Below are 19,726 nucleotides of genomic sequence, written 5' to 3' on the forward strand. Positions count from 1 at the left end.
TCACTAGCTGATTTTTAAGGAGTATCTGAATCATCAACTTGTTTAACATTCGGGGAAATGGTCCCACTCAGACACCCGGGCAATTTTCCTGAGTGACAGTTTTTCATTATTGCAAACTTCAGATCCATAGCAGCTCCCTGGAACAAAGACAATGAATTAATCTAAAAAACAAACAAAGCAGATGAACCTGAAGTCTTAAGCATTTGTTTTTACACAAATTTAAACAAAACTGCAGTTATGAAAGTGATTCATAATGCTCAAGTTGGAGTGGTAGTTTATTTCACAACCTGTTCACAACCCACATAACTTATTCACTCGATGTAACCATGGTTACATCCCAAAGTCTTTGCTCTCGGCGGTTGATGTTGTGCAAGTTCTTCATGTACGTGTGAATGAAAATAACAGTGTTGGTGACTGTGGCTCCTCACTGTCAGTCCACAGCAATGCTGCAGCTGTTACATAAGAATGTAAAACATTCGTGTGGATGATGCACCTTACATGCTGCTTTTGATGTCATACTTGTCAAAGATTTGTAGTGCTGCAGGCTTAAAGGTGAAGTCTGTAGATTTTTTGATGTTAAAATATACAGAATCAACGTCATTCATCTAAACACTGACTTTTTAAACTAATAACATAAAGTAACATAAATCATATCGGGCACAGATCATATCATCTTGCAAGCGTATAAACTGAAAAAATAAAAAATAAATCTTAGATCTGATATTTTAACCTGGTGCATATCTAATTACTGTAGTTATGTCTAAATATCCATATCTGATCTTTTCTTAATAAGAACTGTTCATGTTTTCATGTCATCACTGTAATGTAACACTCATTTAGACATCTGCATATCCAAACTAAGTAATTGGGAGCTACAAGATGGCAGGCAGCTGTGAAATGTGTAAAGTACACAACAAATTATTATTAGTTTTTCCACAAACATTTAAAGCATTAAGTAGTAGTAGTGGTAGTTATAGTTTCTAATTAGTTTTGCACCTGTTTCCTGTTCTGTTGATGATCAACCACCTTTATTAAACAACCCCACTACATCATCACTTCTTTTTTTTTTTTAGAAGTTTTTTAGATAGTGTGCCATTGCTCTGTTTAATAAATTTGTGTTGTTTCATCATCATTCTGTCATGCATTTCCAATTTTACTTTTTCCCCAACTTTCCCACACACACAAAGTATTTTATATAGTTTGTATATATATATAAAATACTTTGTGTGTGTGTGTGTGTGTGTATATATATATATATATAATACTTTTTGTGTGTGTGTGTGTGTGTGTGTGTGTGTATATATATATATATATATATATATATATATATATATATATATTCATATCACATTATTGTCATATGAATGTACCCTTGTATAGATTTATTTCAAGGAAACATATTTAGATTGTTTTTTAGGTTCTATAAAAATGTATATCAATATTAACATAAATCACTATACAGATGGATCCAAGTCTCATGATCTGCATTTTGCAATTCGTTGTACACTTGCTTGCTTTTCAATGGAATGAATGACAGTGAATGTGTTTTTTTTATTATTTAATCATAATTTTATTTGTAATCATAAATAATGAGTCTCTTCATTTTGTCTCTATGTATTTTAGTGCGGGACAGAGTGAGATCGAAAATGGAGCGAGACATTCTTGCAGAAGTGAATCATCCCTTCATTGTCAAACTCCACTATGGTGAGTTGTTTTCTCAAGGGGAGACTGTAAACAACAGAACAAGAGCATTTAGACAAGAACATCAGTTTCTGAACCCCCTGTGCTCTACCGAAGTGACAAACAGACAGTGACTAACTGCATGTAGAAATGCTACATTCTATTGTTGTATGACAGTAGCTCACATAGCACTGTAGCCTTTACAGTAATGAGCTAGTATGTAATCTTTTCTGTTCAAGTTTGATTATGTCTGATCTGATTCTAAAAGTAATTTATATTGTCTGATAATTACTTATTTAAAAAAAAAAGATAGCGAGGAGCTTGAATGTAACATTTAAATTATGGGTGGCTCGTAACTTCGCAAACTACAATTTCAGGTTACTACAGTTTTTTTTTTTTGCCTTGTGCTTCTTAAAATACTACTTAAATGTCACCTTTGTTGCTTTTCCCCTCAGCCTTTCAGACAGAAGGAAAGCTGTACCTTATATTGGACTTTCTCAGAGGGGGAGATCTTTTCACACGCCTCTCCAAAGAGGTCAGTTTTTGTGAAACCGCTCAAGTCAAATGAATAATTCTGCTGTTTCAAAACAGGCAAACACGGCATGCTTGTACGGTTGTAAATGCTTATGTCTTGTTATAACTTATGCTGCTCTAAACCCCTAATATATATAATATATAAGTCACACTTTATTTTAAGGTCCAATTCTCGCTATTAACAAACCATTAACCACGCCTTTTGCCTCAATAAACTCCTAATTGGCTGCTCATTAATAGTTAGTAAGGTAATTGTTATGTTTAGCTATTGGGTAGGATTAGGGATGTAGAATATGCTCGTGCAGAATATGTGCTTTATAAGTACTAATAAACAGCCAATATGTTAATAAAGATTGACAGCATTCTCTTTTAAGTTTATTGAATGTAAAAGATCGCAGTGAAAATTCTTCTAAATTTCTCCTTTTGTGCTCTAGGGGAGAAAAAAGTCATATAGGTTTGGGGAAACATGAGAGTGAGTAAACGAGTACACCGTAATAACATCAAAGTATTTGTGTCCACTCATTATACAATTGAGCTAGTTAGCAGTTGCTTAGTGATAGGCTGTAAGCATTCAGTCATTTAGTAATTACCAAAACATCCACCTGCAACAGAGTTATATCCACATGTGCAGAATGAACTGATAGATTCTCTATTTATTACACCATATTCTCTGATAGATGGTTTAATTGGTCCCTCTTAGCACTCACTTTACTTTAATTCTCCTTAATGGAGTGTTTGATTTTTCTAGTTTACATCACTTTCTAATCTCCCAAATTCAATGTAAACTCTCCTCAAGGATCTGTTCCCTTTGCTCATGGGAACAAATGTGATTATTGATCCATTGACAGCAAGGCTTGCTGAAACCTGTACTCTCTGAGCTGTGAATCGCACATTATAGCAGCAGAGGCCATCGTGGGAAAATTATCAGTGCCATTGTTGGGAAATTCAGTACCGTCTAGATGCTGGTAAGGATTAAGGGGAAATAATTTGTTTTACATTGATAAGCACAGTTTGTGTCTAACGGTAGTATAGAGTTTGTAATATATCCCCTGTGTGCTGAAGATATTCTCAGCAACTGAAAGCAAGGTCATTCTTTACTGACAATTCTGTTATTGTCAATACCTTCATAAATGCGTACATGTGTGTACGTGTGTGTGTGTGTGTGTGTGTTCTCTTCCTAAATAAGTAATGAGTTTCGACACTAGAGCACTTCTGGTAAATTTCGGCTTCTGGATCTTTCCTATTATCCACTACCCATATATACAGTTGTGGTCAAAATTTGACATACACTTTGCAGTACTGTATCTGCAAAGCACAGGGAGGTCTCTGCGACCCACCAAGGGTATTCCTGGTGTTCTCTGGCAAATGCCAATCAAGCTTCATGTTGCTGGGCTGTAAGCACAGGTCCCACTAAAGGACAGTTTGGTCAGAAACATGCACACCAGTAGCCTGCTTGAGGTAATTTTATTGGGCTCTCGTGGTGCTCCTCCTTTTCCTCCATAATCAAAGGAGCAGATACAGTCCTGCTGCTGGGTTGTTGCCCTTCTATGACCCTGTCCAGCTTTCCGTGTATAACGTTCCATCCTCAGGATTCTCCTCCATGCTCTTGAGACTGTACTGGGATGACACATTAAACCTCTTTGCGATGAAACAATGTGCCATCCCGGAGGAGCTGGACTGTCTGATTGGGTTGTTGGTTGCCTCAAGTAGTGAAGAGGACCCTAATAAAACACAAAATTAGAGACAAAGTCAGAAAGAATAAGGAGAGAGCAATTGTGTCCACCACCTGCAAAACCATTCCCATACACCTGTTGACCCTTTCATTTCCACCAAAGCAGGTGAAACTGATACACAATCACTTATGTTTCCTAACTGGACAGATTGGCATCTTTAAAGATTTTTTTTTTTTTTTTCTTGCAATATTTTTTTTTTTCGTGCAATGTTTGTTACATACTATTCATGATGGGGACAAATCACCTGAAAACAAAAATTCACCTCTGTGATCACTTTATCACTTTATTTTAATATTGTGATGAATATATATATACCTTCTGACATTATTTTGAAAAATAAGATTACATAGTGCTTCTTAAGTTTCACACTTAACAAAATTACAGCCTCTGATATTCAAGAGTTCTCCAACCGATAAGTGAGTGGTTTAAATCTATAAAAAGTACATGCAGCAAACCACCAAGAATAACTTTGGTTGCCGTGGTAATCGGATAAGAAATGGCAAGGTTTATTTAAAAGCATAATATTGGACTTCTAAGGTGTGACATCATGTCATGTTGCTATACTGGTCTTGTGCAACAAACATGTATAACCACTCCTTACGAAATCTGTTCCTGTGCTACAAACATGTATATTGCAGTTTCAAAGCACAGAAGCATTTACGGTTGAAAGGAAGAAATAATTCTATATTTGCATTATCTATAACAACAAGACCGCTGTTTTGCTTTAAAAAGCTCAGCAGATGCCTCATGCAAAGTGCATGCACTTTATTTTGATGTGCCATTTATGGAAATCAGTGGTAGTTAAATCAAGCACCATTATTACTATTGCTCATATTTACAGTTAAAAACAAACCCATAAGCCTAAGTATTAAACTTAATGTGCATAACTGGTGCATAACTTGTGCTACAGACATGAATCATGCAGCTTACTGAGGAGACATGTGCCATTGCTTTAGAAAGCAATCAATCACTTGTGATTTTCACATGATGGATGATAAAATGGATTTAGAAAATCTATAAATTTCTCAGAAGAATTCACCCTGTGCTATAGAAACCACTCAGAACTCCTTGATAGCTACCCAGAATACCCTAGCAATGTAGCACAAACTCACATTTTCTTTAAAATATGTCAATTGTGTTATGTACCATTATAGATTCAGTTTAGATCATGTTTACACATATTCCTGTGTGACTCTCGCACTCAGGTTGTGATGCATTTTGTAGTTGCCTGTGACTGAAAAGCTCCAGCACGTAGAATGACTCAGTGTCTGGTCTCTCCGCTGAACACAGCCTCACACTTATCTGGAGCAGACGTTTCCTTCAGACATTGATTAATGTGACTCATTGGCCATGCTCATTCGCTCATTTTCTCCACCTGTCTGAGCTTTATTGTGCACGTCACTCTTCATCAGTCACATTGTTCTGTCTTTATTCTGGTCGCGTAGCAATAGTTGTCTTTAATAATTTGCTTTGTGTCATTGTACGTGATATTGGCCACTTTGGTTTAGGATAAAGAGACATAAAGAGCAACTCCTGCACTTTTATTTCTTGTGACTAATAAGGCTCTCTGTAAAATGTGATTAAAAAAAGAAACTGGAGCACTTTTACCGAGAGATTCGTGCACTTGATTTAATCATGATTCTCCACGCAGAACCGTGCCTGGGAAGTGAGTCGTAAATTAATTACCGCTGGTGCTCAAATCTCTCATCTGGCTGCAACAGCTGCTGCTCTCCTGGCTGGAACTTGTTACGCCAATCTACTCTCCTCAATATGCCACTGTCTGTCCCCTGATGCTCTCTACACAGTCTAAATAAATCTCTCAGTGATTCAAATTAGCTGTGAAAAGAGCAGTTTTTGGTCTTCTAAATATAAGAGCACACTGTTACTGCAGTTTTATTGAAGATCTGTCACTGGCCAAGTTCTGCATTAAAGGTATAAGCTGGTTTATATACAACCACCTTCTATTGTAAGTGCATTACCGTAAATATGTTTCCCACTTATTTTATGATCTGCAGGTACAGAGTCTTGCTGCATAGACATTGATTTACAACTCATAACGATTGAAAAATATAATGGTTGGCTCAATGCCTCAGTGGTAAAACCCAAGATGGCTGGTTTTCTGTTAACCTTTAATGTAAGTTTTAGGTACAAGTATTATCTAAATGAAAAACTAGATGTTTACATTACAAGCAGTGTTGTGGAGGCTTGGATCCCTCCTTCAACGCTTTCAAAGTCATTTTTCTCCAGGTGAAAATCATTAGCCTAATTTCTAAGAAAAGTAATAATACACCTCCCCTCAATAAGCCGCATGATTTGAGGTATGATTTACTGTATGTCCATAGCACAAACTGTGTGGGACGAGTTACATGATTAAATGTTCTGGTTAGGGCCTTGTTGAAATCCCTAATCCTAAAGGGATTGGATTTCTGTAAAAGCACTGGCTAAATGAAAAATTCGTTATTTATGATATAAATTTTCTTTTTCTTTCTAGGTAATGTTTACCGAGGAAGATGTGAAGTTCTATTTGGCTGAGCTGGCCTTGGCTTTGGATCATCTTCATAGTCTGGGCATCATCTACCGTGATCTTAAACCAGAGAAGTAAGACCAAACCCCATGTATTATTATCAGTAAATAGCAATCATGTGTTCTAATTTACACCGTAGCCTACTTAAATGGCCTAGATAGTGACCTTGTGTTGACAACCTCGATTGGACATAGTGTTCAGTAGAGCTCAAGTCCTGCATTTTCAAGCAGCAGTATAATCCAATGTAATTACAGTCATAATTCAGAGGTTGCCAAAACACAATCAATTACATTCATAACACATACCTCGCCCAGAGAGCATCCTGTTTCTTTGGTGCAGTTGCAGCAGCATCTGTGTTGTGTCCAGCTGGATTCAGAGTGCTTGTCAATGCTCTTTACCTTACGTTAGACTGAACTGTGTACAGGGCTCAGCAATAAGGATGACCTGATGGTCCGGGATTGGTGTGTGTGAGTTTTATCCATGGCTCACTGATCAAGTACAAGCGTTTTTATTCTTTAAACAGTTTATTTTGTGGTCCTGATTTCAGCTTATTCCTGTGAGATTTTTATGGTCCAAAAAAAGAAAAATATTTTGGTTTATCAACAGACTGAGAATGAGACCTCTTAGAGAAAAGGATAAATTTATCATTAAGCTTTTACACTGTTGACTGTATTGTAGTAAACAAGGCAACCACCTGAGTAGGCTAGTACAATCAGTCTCATTCATAAGAACCATTCCTGATCTAGACCAGCAGAAATATATCCTTTCTGTTGAGCCGTGATGAACGACTATTAGCCCCTTAATATATTCCTTCCTGTGCTCCCACTTACAGTAATGCTCTTTCATGTCTTGTCTCTCTCATATCTACTCAAACAATGGGCCCAAACCAAGCTCACCTGCACTCTGAATTGGCTCTTGTGGGAGATTCATTGCAGGAAATAATGAAAGGGTCACTCTGTAGAGTAGAAGAGCTATTCCTTCTGAGAAGGTGAAAATGGAGTTGGCCTGAGAGCAGCTCTTGCTGGAGGGCTCTACAGTATATCTCTTAAGGGCATGCTGTTCTGAGACCTGTCATAGGTGATTAATGGCATATTGGCAGAGATAATCCAAAGGACACTGCACCAGTACATTCATTAAGAAAATATATCCTCAATCCTGTCACCGCTACACACTTAGGGTTTAAGAGGTTTAAACACAAGAGGTTTAAAGGAAGTGTTGAACTCTGATATCCTGTGATATTTAACAATATTTTTATGTAATTTCATTTAATCTTATTATTTTCTTTACATATATTACTTCTGTTCTTTTTTATTTTAGTATTAATTATTATTAATTTATTTTTAATGATTGTAATTAATTAATTTGTTCCAAGGATGTCTGTTCTAGGTTGGTTGGAGAGAGATTAATTTTGAAAAAAAAGCATTGTCTCTGTACAAATAATGATATTCTTTATGTGTGTGTGTGTGTGTGTGTGTGTGTGTGTGTGTGCTTGAATTAAACTTTTAAAAAAAAATTAAAAAAAAAAAGAAAGTGTAACAGTAGGGATGATCCTATTTCACTGTATTTCCTATATTTTAATAATCAGTTTTAATGTCTTTTCACGGATAATTTTGTGAATTAAATACTTAACACTTTCCCCGCCATTGATGAGTTTTTGCGGGTTTTCGTTTTTTTACTGTTATAAACTCGGGGGTGCTATTACACATCTTCTGAATGAGTACAAAACCTCCCGATCAAAAACACACGTGAACAGGATGGTGAAACTAGCGATCTCTTATGTAAACAGATGCACATAATAAACAATGCGATCAAAACTGCACAATGTTATGGAGTAAAATAATGATCCAGGAAGTGGTATATGGCTGTGCAAGCTTTGGAGGTGTTGATGGAAGCAATTTACAGGATTTATGCTTTGATAATCGAACTGAATATTATAGAGATTCTTTGAGAAAAATTGGATTTTCGCACCTTTTTGCTCAAAACTATACTTTTTTATGAAACCTACCTATATTCAAGTGTTGATTAAAAAAAGAATGCTTTAAGCTAGAATAAAACGGATGATTTGTTTAAAAGATTAGATCTTTATTTTGGTGTATTGCATATTCAAATTTTCATACAGCAAAATATACTGTAAGCCATCAAAATTTAATGAAAATCATCAAAATCACTGGCGGTGACTGGCAACTTAAATAATGCATACAAGATAAAATGATTCACAATTCTATATTATAATTATTTCTTTATCTTAATGAATATAAATCAATATTATAAATCTTTATTACTGTGTTAATATGGTAAGTTGTGATGTTGTTCTGCAACTGAACTCTACTTTTTAAAATGTTATTTAGAGGTTTGTACTTTTGCAAAGAATGAATATATGTCCTCTCTTATCTCATATTTATTTTGTAGCTGCTCTTTATACAGTAATATAGAAATTAAATGTAATCCACTGTTGCTTCACCTTCCCAGCATTCTCCTTGATGAAGAGGGCCACATAAAGGTCACAGGTGAGCAGAATTATTTTTTATTTGCTTTCTCCACACGGTCCAACTCTTTATTTGTGTCATCGACCGAAGGCGCCGCATGTTGATGGTTTAATATCTTCTCTGCTCTCTCAGATTTTGGCCTGAGCAAAGAGGCAATCGACCATGACAAACGAGCGTACTCCTTCTGCGGGACCATCGAGTACATGGCCCCAGAGGTGGTCAACAGGCGAGGTCACACTCAAAGTGCTGACTGGTGGTCCTTCGGCATCTTAATGGTGAGTGTCCTTTCAGATTGTGAAGGATCATAGTGGGCACTGTGAGCACTGCAGTGTTTTAATGTTATGAGCGTGTGTAGCACTAGCCTGGGGCTGAAGGATAATGTGGCCGCAGCTCTGTGGGGGTCCCACAGCCCATTTTAGTGCAAAATTATTAAGCACATTACATTAGTTAGACTATGTTTTAATGTTATTTTAATGCATTGACTAGCCTTGATATGGGGGGTTTGGTGCCTTGCTCAAGGGCACTTCAGTCGAACTACGTGAACTGCATTTTTCCCACTTGAAGGCAGAAATCCAAGTTTTTAAAGCTGTATAATATGGCTGCCAGGTGATATAGATTTATGAAAAAAATAAAAATAAAATAAAAAGGTGTTTTTCACCCCCATAACAAAAGATAAGATCTGGGATAGAAGAGCTGTTGTTACAAAGTACAGACTATATATATACAGTATATATATATATATAGCTATATATATACAGTATATATATATATATAGGTGTATGGCGTGTAGATTGATGTGCGGAAAAAGTAATTTAAAGCAGTTTAACATAAGGCAGCAACATAAAACATGAAAAAAAAGAAGCAGCACATCTTTTTTTCAGGCATATATGTGCAGAATAACATAAAGAGTAAATTATCACAATACACATTTCATAGAACATGGTCTGTTAGTTAGCAAAACTTATTGCTCTTATCTATTTTATACAGTATCATGCTTTTTTTTTCACTGTCAAACATTTTCACACAGCCAAGTATGGTGACCTATACTCAGAATTCGTGCTCTGCAACGTGACACACAGCCAAGTATGGTGACCTATACTCAGAATTCGTGCTCCTGCATTTAACCCATCCAAAGTGAACAAACAAAGAAGTGAACACACACAAACACACAACGTGAACACAGACCCGGAGCAGTGGGCAGTCATTTATTATGAGTCAAACTCAAAAAACACGGGGGTTTGGTGCCTTGCTCAAGGGCACTTCAGTCGTGGTATTGCCGGCCTGAGACTCGAACCCACAACCTTAGGGTTAGGAGTCAAACTCTATAACCACTAGGCCACGATTTCCCCACACTTACGTGTGTTGCTAGTAACATGAAAAGCCATTAAAATAAATAACATTTGAAAAGTTCAAAGTTTCCATTTCAGAAATATCAGGGCTCACAAAGACGCTAGTCCGACGTCCCAGGGCTATTTTGTCTTCCAGTTGGGCTACCAAAATGTATCACCGCCTTCCCCGACAGGCTATGTTGAATAAAGATATAAAATCCCTTCTTTGATTCATGTTGTTCATCACTTGCAGTGGTGAAACATATCGTAGGTGATCATTCGCACGTGTTTTCAAGTCAAATTACTCAAGTCCAATTTAAGCATTCCAGCATTTTAAACCATTCAAGCACATGAAGAGAATTCAATTCGGCACTAATGTGCTGTTTTCTGTGTGCATGCTCTCAAAGCCACATTTCAGACAGCGCGTAAACACAGAATTGATTCTTCTTTCGTGTATCCTTGCGCCTGAACGGACACACACACACACACACACACAATTATCTCACACACACACACACACACACACACACACACACACACAATTATCTCAAAATACCTGTCTCTGTGATTATTCTCGTAAACCGAGTTGGTTATGTCTTAAGTGAATGTAAACAGTAGAGAAAGAAATCACATGTGTTTCAATATATTGAATCTGGGGATTCGGTCTTAAAGGGACAGCAGCCTCTAATCTCTAGTTCAAACAACAAAACACAACTTTAATGAAGATTAATCTGTATTTCATTTATACATTGAACACTATGCAGTGTTATTTTACCCTAAGTTATTACATTTCTGTTCCTAAAAAACATTTATTTTGCTTCTTATTTGAAGAAAAAAATACAAAGTTTTTGACGATGCTGATTTGTCCGCAGTGAAGTTAAGGGAAGTCGTGGCCTAATGGTTAGAGAGTTTGACTCCTAACCCTAAGGTTGTGGGTTTGAGTCTAGGGCCGGCAATACCACAACTGAGGTGCCCTTGAGTAAGGCACCGAACCCCCAACTGCTCTCCGGGCGCCGCAGCATAAATGGCTGCCCTGTTCCACCAACTCACTTAGAAGTTCATGTGTGTGCGTGTGTTCACTGCTGTGTGTGTGCACTTTGGATGGGTTAAATGCAGAGCACGAATTCTGAGTATGGGTCACCATACTTGGCTGTATGTCACTTCACTCACTCACTTAGAAGTTCAGCTGAAATGTTTTTTTAAATTAGAATAATCAATATCGGGTTACAAGGGATTTTGAAATTTTGAGAGCCCTGAATCTGGTCATCTTTGTTAAATGTGAAATTCATTATCTGTCCTTGAGTGAAATTAGCTGCTAACAAAACTCCTGATCTTTTCATAAAAAACTTAGCAATAGGTCAATATAAGGCATGATGTTGTCAAGACATTATAAAAATGAACATCATGTTTTTTCTAAAAATACTTTATAATGTGTTGTTTAAAGATTTGATCTGACTTGTTGTTTAGTGGAATTGCAGTGGAATCTCTCTTTAAAACTTAACTAGCTCACTTCTGAATATCCACAGCAGAACCCAACCTTTAATGAATTCACTCACAGGGAAAAGTGTTACATAAGAGTGAACACGCTGAGACAGATTTTGTTTCTGTATGCTCTGTTACTGTGCGGCAGTGCTGAATACACACTTCTTTTATTGTATCATCCATAAATAAACCTGCTAGAGCAAAGCCTGATGCTTCTATTACTGTTCCTAGTTTGAAATGCTGACTGGATCCCTGCCATTTCAAGGCAAAGACCGCAAAGAGACAATGGCACTTATTCTCAAGTAAGAATTATTGTTGTATTTGTAAATTTTTCTGACAGCCTAGTGTTTTTGTATGTGTGTGTGTGTGTGTGTGTGTGTGTGTGTGTGTGTGTGTGTGTGTGTGTGTGTGTGTGTGTGTGTGTGTGTGTGTGTGTGTGTGTGTGTGTGTGTGTGTGTGTGTTTTAAAGATTTGTAATTCTAAACTTGTCCTCACAAATGGATCTGTCAAGATGATTTGTGATGTTTGTGGCTATGCATCACAGTCTCATTTATTTTCCTAAATAAATAACAGATTTAATGGTTTCTTTCTATTTTTTTTTTTCTTCTCAGGGCAAAACTCGGCATGCCGCAGTTCCTCAGCCCAGAAGTCCAGAGTTTACTGCGGGCCCTTTTCAAAAGAAACCCTTCCAATAGATTAGGTAGGCTACCATACATGAACCAAACACTTCTGTTCACCTGCCTTCCATATTTTTTTTTATTTGTTGGTTCATCAGTAAATATAATTTGGGTTGTCACAATTCTGATGCATACAGGTCCTTCTCAAAAAATTAGCATATTGTGAAAAAGTTCTTTATTTTCCATAATGTAATGATAAAAATTAAACTTTCATATATTTTAGATTCATTGCACACCAACAGAAATATTTCAGGTCTTTTATTGTTTTAATACTGATGATTTTGGCATACAGCTCATGAAAACCCAAAATTCCTATCTCAAAAAATTAGCATACTTCATCCGACCAATAAAAGAAAAGTGTTTTTAATACAAAAAAAGTCAACCTTCAAATAATTATGTTCGGTTATGCACTCAATACTTGGTCGGGAATCCTTTTGCAGAAATGACTGCTTCAATGCGGCGTGGCATGGAGGCAATCAGCCTGTGGCACTGCTGAGGTGTTATGGAGGCCCAGGATGCTTCGATAGCGGCCTTAAGCTCATCCAGAGTGCTGGGTCTTGCGTCTCTCAACTTTCGCTTCACAATATCCCACAGATTCTCTATGGGGTTCAGGTCAGGAGAGTTGTGCAGGCCAATTGAGCACAGTAATACCATGGTCAGTAAACCATTTACCAGTGGTTTTGGCACTGTGAGCAGGTGCCAGGTCGTGCTGAAAAACTAAATCTTCATCTCCATAAAGCTTTTCAGCAGATGGAAGCATGAAGTGCTCCAAAATCTCCTAATAGCTAGCTGCATTGACCCTGCCCTTGATAAAACACAGTGGACCAACACCAGCAGCTGACATGGCACCCCAGACCATCACTGACTGTGGGTACTTGACACTGGACTTCAGGCATTTTGGCATTTCCTTCTCCCCAGTCTTCCTCCAGACTCTGGCACCTTGATTTCCGAATGACATGCAAAATTTGCTTTCATCCACAAAAAGTACTTTGGACCACTGAGCAACAGTCCAGTGCTGCTTCTCTGTAGCCCAGGTCAGGCGCTGCTGCTGCTGTTTCTGGTTCAAAAGTACACGCCTGTGCACGGTGGCTCTGGATGTTTCTACTCCAGACTCAGTCCACTGCTTCCGCAGGTCCCCCAAGGTCTGGAATCGGTCCTTCTCCACAATCTTCCTCAGGGTCCGGTCACCTCTTCTCGTTGTGCAGCGTTTTTTGCCACACCTTTTCCTTCCCACAGACTTCCCACTGAGGTGCCTTGATACAGCACTCTGGGAACAGCCTATTCATTCAGAAATTTCTTTCTGTGTCTTACCCTCTCGCTTGAGGGTGTCAATGATGGCCTTCTGGACAGCAGTCAGGTCGGCAGTCTTACCCATGATTGCGGTTTTGAGTAATGAACCAGGCTGGGAGTTTTTAAAAAAGCCTCAGGAATCTTTTGCAGGTGTTTAGAGTTAATTAGTTGATTCAGATGATTAGGTAATAGCTCGTTTAGAGAACCTTTCATGATATGCTAATTTTTTGAGATAGGAATTTTGGGTTTTCATGAGCTGTATGCCAAAATCATCAGTATTAAAACAATAAAAAACCTGAAATATTTCAGCTGGTGTGCAATGAATCTAAAATATATGAAAGTTTAAATTTTTATCATTACATTATGGAAAATAATGAACTTTTTCACAATATGCTAATTTTTTGAGAAGGACCTGTATATGACAGTTAACCACATCAAGCAACTAGTTGGTTGTTGGAAATCTAGTCAATTGTCAGGTTTCATCTGTGTGTGTTTTTTTTCTTTTGCTTTACCTTGGATTGGACATACTCTTGTCGTTTGCTTTCCACCTGTGTCTGGTTAATGATCTTGTTCAGCCTGTGTGTGTATATATAGGCTCTATTAGGTTCAGTCCAGTGTTTTTTTTTTTTGTTGTTGTTGTTTTTGTTTTTGTAGAATGTTTTTCTGCGTTTTCCTAGTAGTCTTTCCTAGTTTATCCTGTTTAATGAAGGAACTGCTGTTCACTAGGATCCTCTTGGTTGGCTACTGGTTTGATGTTTTCATTTATAATCAAACTAAAACAAATGGGAGGATGATGATCTCTGACTGACATTGAAAGAGACACCTTTTTTTGTATCTATGGGCCTGTAGGGCTGGGAATCATAAAATCAATTATTCTAGGTCTGACTTCAATTCCACTTGGGTATTTTGGTTCCTTATGAAAAGTACCTTATTATGTAGTGTTTTTTAGGAAGAGTATGCCTGGAAGTCTCACCTAAAGCCTTATTTTACATTTAGTTTTGTGTGCATGTGACTGTATAAATCTATTTAGAAGAAAAAAAAAACATGTAACATAAAATACCACATGAGAAGAGCTGATTTAAATTGCCCAGGGGCCATCAAAGACCAGCAAATCACTAGTATGAGATTTTTTTTTTTCAGTGTAAACAATATGAACTGCTAGCACAATAAATGTATCAGATGGTCACAGTAATACCTCTTTTAGTTGAACATAGTATGAATTAATTGTGCATTGTTCTTACGACAGCAGCAGTGGGCATGAATATCATTTTAGTCAGAGATGATTTCCTGTGTGAATGACTGCAGACAGACTTCCAGACGTTGCTACTGAATGTTTGTCAAAGCCGAGATTGAATTTAGCTGGGTGAATCATTTTATCCATAATTTATAAGGCAGAGATAAATGCCATTGCGGCCTTGTGTTGACTGTGGCTTAATATTCTTCTGTCTCAGATTAGCTGTATACATCCCAGCCAGGTCCCGACTCACTTGTGTAGGACGACTAACACAGTTTGAATGTTAAAATGAAAATTGAATAGTTAATAAGCTGGAATAGTGTTGTGCAGTAGAGCGCAACAGTAGGTTTACGGAAATAAAAATCCATTCATTTTGTTCAGAGAGAAAATGATTTTTAGTGATGACATATAAACCTTTTAGGACAGATCTACCATGAGGTTGTTAAAGTGGTAATTAACACTTTACAGAACAGCTTAACAGAGCTGTTCACACTTACATGTGACCAAAAAAACTAAAATGAGAAAAGAACATGTTTGTTTGGAAATCAATTGCTATTTTAAAATGACCTTTTATATTTAAATTTAAGAATGAAATTGTTTACCTGTTGAGAGTGTGTTAACAGTCGGTGTATTTTGGGGGAGTCCAAACTTCGTCCTGGAGGGCCAGTGTCCTGCACAGTTTAGCTCCAACTTGTCTCACACCAACATGTCCTCCAATCAATATGCCCGCATAGGTCGTTTGTCAAAATCCCTGAAATACGACCCATCAGAGCGTATACTACAAATGGCCCCTGTCGGCAACAGGAGACTTTCATAGTAATGCTTTGTACTCTTTTATTTGCATCATAATTTGGGTTTCGTATAGCTCAGTTAGAACATCGCGTTATACGACAATATGCAATCATGTGATAATGGATTCAATCCCAAAGAGCGCAGGTGCTCATAAAATGTATATGCACTGTAAATCATGATTTTGCATGATTCCTGTGAGGGTAGGTTTAGGGGTGGGGCTAGGTGTGGTCATTCGTACAAATTTATATGAATTAGCTACCTAATAAAATATGTACAAACTGCTGTGAGATCGGGTTGGACCAAGTAAAAAGTCCACAAATTGCATTTACTGTAAATAAACATGCATTTTGATTGGTAATGACAGTCATATGTTAATGACGACAGACGCAACACGACACTGTCATTATATTTACTAAACTTTAAAACGTAAATATGGGTTGTAATAAGGTGTTTGCACAAACGACCTATATGGCCATTTTTTGTTGGAGGACAGTCTGCTCACACACCTGCCTGGAAGTTTCTAGTATGCCTAGTAGGACCTTGATTAGCTGGTTCAGGTGTGTTTAATTGGGGTTGGAGCTAAACTTTGTCGGACAGTGGCCCTCCAGGAACAGGATTGTACACCCCTGTTGTAGTTAGATCACTGAGATCCTTTATATGTTATAATGAGCTCCAGTAATAATGAGTTACACATTTGAACAAAAAGAACAAAATGAACCATTTCAGCATTAATGGGTTCTTCATAATGCTAGGGTTCTATATAGAACAGTTATTACATGTAAAGAACCTTTATAACCCTGAAGAGAGATCCACCAATAAGAGACGTCACTGTTACCATGGGAACAGAAATCATGGCCGTGACCACCATCAGTGGTGGAAGATACCTTTTGCAGCCAGATGATACAGCACCTGCTAACAGGGGCTACCTGGGTTATGCTAACCAGACAAACTTTGGTTGCACACTTTTGCACAGCACTTTTAGATTCCTATTTGTTTTGGCTTTAAAAGCTTAGCTACAGCAAGCAGGATGGGACACAGAGCTGTCGAGGATTTCAGCAGAGTGCTTACAACACTTGTCTGACTCACAAACAGACCAATGTTTCATTGGAATCTTATCCCTTTAAATTTAAAATGAAATAGTTTTTTTTTCTGTAACAGATGGGTTTTTATGAGGCATTTCATCCCATCCAGAATACAAATAAATAAATAAATAAATATGTCCATGCAGTCTGTTATCTGACTGAATGTTTGTCCTCTGGTTGTTTTGCAGGCGCAGGACCTGATGGAGTGGAAGAAATCAAGCGGCATATATTTTTCGCAACAGTAGACTGGAATGTGAGTTCCAAACTTTGTACTTAATAATAATCCTATGTAATGTTAATCACTCTTGAATATGTAGGCTGGTAACTCATGTGTAGGACAAGAACGTTTACTATTTTATTCAAAGATTCCGTTTTAATGACGGCCACCATGTTGTGATTGCATGACCAGGCTTATCTTCACGTAAGAGTTAAGAAGGGCAAAATATTACAGCACCCAAAACATGAGGTCATATTGAAGTATTCAGACATAAAACTGGCTATGATATAATTATGTTTATGCTATGCTATTATGCTGTGTTTATTTATGTTTGACTAATCCAACACTTAGTTCACATAGCTTTTTAAATGTCATGACATTTTTTATTCAGTAATTTTATGAAATTACTGCTCAAAATTCACAGGAAGCTCCATTATGTTTGATCCATTTTTTTTTTCTGTAACATGTATAACATCAAGCATTGGTGTATGTCTTAAATGATGCATTTTTGGTCAACAGAAATTGTACAGACGAGAAATCAAGCCTCCGTTCAAACCAGCAGTGGGCCGACCAGAGGACACATTCCATTTTGATCCTGAGTTTACGTCCCGCACGCCGACAGGTGACACAAATTGCATTTGATTTTCAGATTACACGTAACACTCATATGCCATTTTATTTAAATTATGGCTGGAAGAAATGTTTGCTTTCAAGCATCATAAGCCAGGTTTCCATACAAAGTTGCGAATTTAACTTTGAAATTTAAAATTGAAATATTTGCGAATAAACACCGTTCCCATCCAACGAGTCAAAGAGAACAAAAACATCACTTCCTGATAAACTGGCATTAAATATCACAAAGAAAAGTAGGAGAAGCCACTGAATATAATATAGTAAATTACTTGCACCCCAGAGCGAGCAGACGAAACAATAATAATAAATGCGATCATTGCTTTCGGAGGTGGATGCTGCTGTTTGGAAACTGTCTTATAAGACAGTTCTGGGAGGCAATTATATAGAAATACTTGATTGATAGACTCTGCTCGGGCATTTAAGAATGACTGTAACATTTCAGATGCTGCGCAACGAGATCTGCCCTCTGATTAGTCAGGTTATGTCATCCCATAATGCAAAGTCACATGATGTTTTTGATGTGCATGGAGGAATTTATTCGGGCAAATGTGTTTCCATCTCCTATTATTTGCATTAACCCTTTTCCGCACAAGTCAAAAACCACCTCAAGTGAGTGCACTTTTTTTTTTTTTTTTGTGATATTTAGTGCTTCTGTTGCTCATTTCTGATGTGATAGGTCAAAATGGTCATAAAAACAGGATGATGGAAACTGCTCCATAGACAATGTGATAGACAGCGAGCTGGAAACTATTCTTACATAACAGTCTGTGCCCAGCAAGCACAGGGAAAGTGCAAAAACAAATTAGAGCTAACTACAGCAGCAGAAGCTGTTTACCAAGAGCCTTCGGGTCCTGCCGCATAGTGCACCCAGTCAATTCATACTGCTCAGATGGGATCAATCGTGTGTTTCCATTCATAGAGAGTCTGTGTCCTTGTTGCCTTTCTAAATTTGTTTGTATCTGTGTGTGTCTGCAGACTCACCCGGAGTTCCACCCAGTGCTAACGCACACCAGCTCTTCCGCGGCTTCAGCTTTGTGGCCTCTAACCTGGGTCAAGAACAGCCACTGGTCGAGACCAAGCAAAACTCTGTTAACCCCATTGTACAGGTGAGCAGGTCTCTGAGAGCTTTTATGGAGATTTATGATGGCAACCATCCACAGCTGCACAGCAACGTGTTATAAGCTAAAAAAATAATGTAGCAAAAGTATAGAGCAACGTGTTATAAGCTAATAAAATAATGTAGCAAAAGTATAGAAACTAAAAGCTATTTTTTTAAAAATACTGAAAATAGATGAACTGTTGTATGTTAAAATCAAATCAAAATACATGCATAGCAACTTGTTAAAAGCCAATAAGAATTCCTTAGTAAACCTATAACAACTAAAAGCCATTCAAAATACTTTAGCAGCCACATAGTGACACGCAAAAAACAGTTAAACTTCATAAGCACATGCAGCAACGTGCTAAAATCAACTCAAAATACCGCAACTGCACAGCCACATGCTAAAAGCCACTTAAAGTACATTAGAAAACCTAAAGCAACTAAAAGCCATTCAAAATACATGAACAACCACATAGTGAGATGCAAAAAACACTTCAAATACTTTTAGCAACATGCTAAAAACCACAAATGCATAGTGAATGTTAAAGAACACTCAAAATACCTTAGCAACTGCTTGGTGACGTGCTAAAAGCCACTCAAAATACCTTGTATACCAACTAAAAGCCATTCATAATATTTCAGCAACCACTTAGCGACATGCAAAACACTTAAAATACCTTAGCACATGTAGCAATATGCTAAAAACAACTCAAAATAGAGCATAGCAAGATGTTAAAAAAAAAATAATTGAAAAACCCTCTAAATACCTTAGCAACTACATAAAAGTACCATAGCAACCACCCACATCATCTATGCATCAATGCAGGAAATTTTGCACTTGCAAACATCCCCTCCCATTTCTTCAGAAAATGTACAAATGTATTTTCTTTCGTGATGCAAGCGTGCCCGCAGTAGTCATGATGAGACAACAG

At 37.4% G+C, this 19,726-nt stretch overlaps 1 protein-coding gene across 1 annotated transcript in view; it reads left to right on the forward strand.

The window, feature by feature from the left end:
• Window positions 1-19,726, forward strand: part of LOC109063023 (ribosomal protein S6 kinase alpha-2-like) — a 41,083-nt gene that overhangs the window by 13,415 nt on the left and 7,942 nt on the right. The window contains exons 4-13 of the mRNA XM_042768419.1: window positions 1,624-1,704; window positions 2,136-2,215; window positions 6,439-6,545; window positions 8,941-8,978; window positions 9,090-9,232; window positions 11,999-12,069; window positions 12,379-12,467; window positions 17,031-17,095; window positions 17,579-17,681; window positions 18,668-18,798. Of these exons, the coding sequence (XP_042624353.1) occupies window positions 1,624-1,704; window positions 2,136-2,215; window positions 6,439-6,545; window positions 8,941-8,978; window positions 9,090-9,232; window positions 11,999-12,069; window positions 12,379-12,467; window positions 17,031-17,095; window positions 17,579-17,681; window positions 18,668-18,798 (908 nt within the window). The remainder of the gene's footprint in view (window positions 1-1,623; window positions 1,705-2,135; window positions 2,216-6,438; window positions 6,546-8,940; window positions 8,979-9,089; window positions 9,233-11,998; window positions 12,070-12,378; window positions 12,468-17,030; window positions 17,096-17,578; window positions 17,682-18,667; window positions 18,799-19,726) is intronic.

The sequence above is a fragment of the Cyprinus carpio genome, chromosome A13, assembly GCF_018340385.1.
Source record: "Cyprinus carpio isolate SPL01 chromosome A13, ASM1834038v1, whole genome shotgun sequence".
Taxonomy (NCBI): Eukaryota; Metazoa; Chordata; class Actinopteri; order Cypriniformes; family Cyprinidae; genus Cyprinus; species Cyprinus carpio.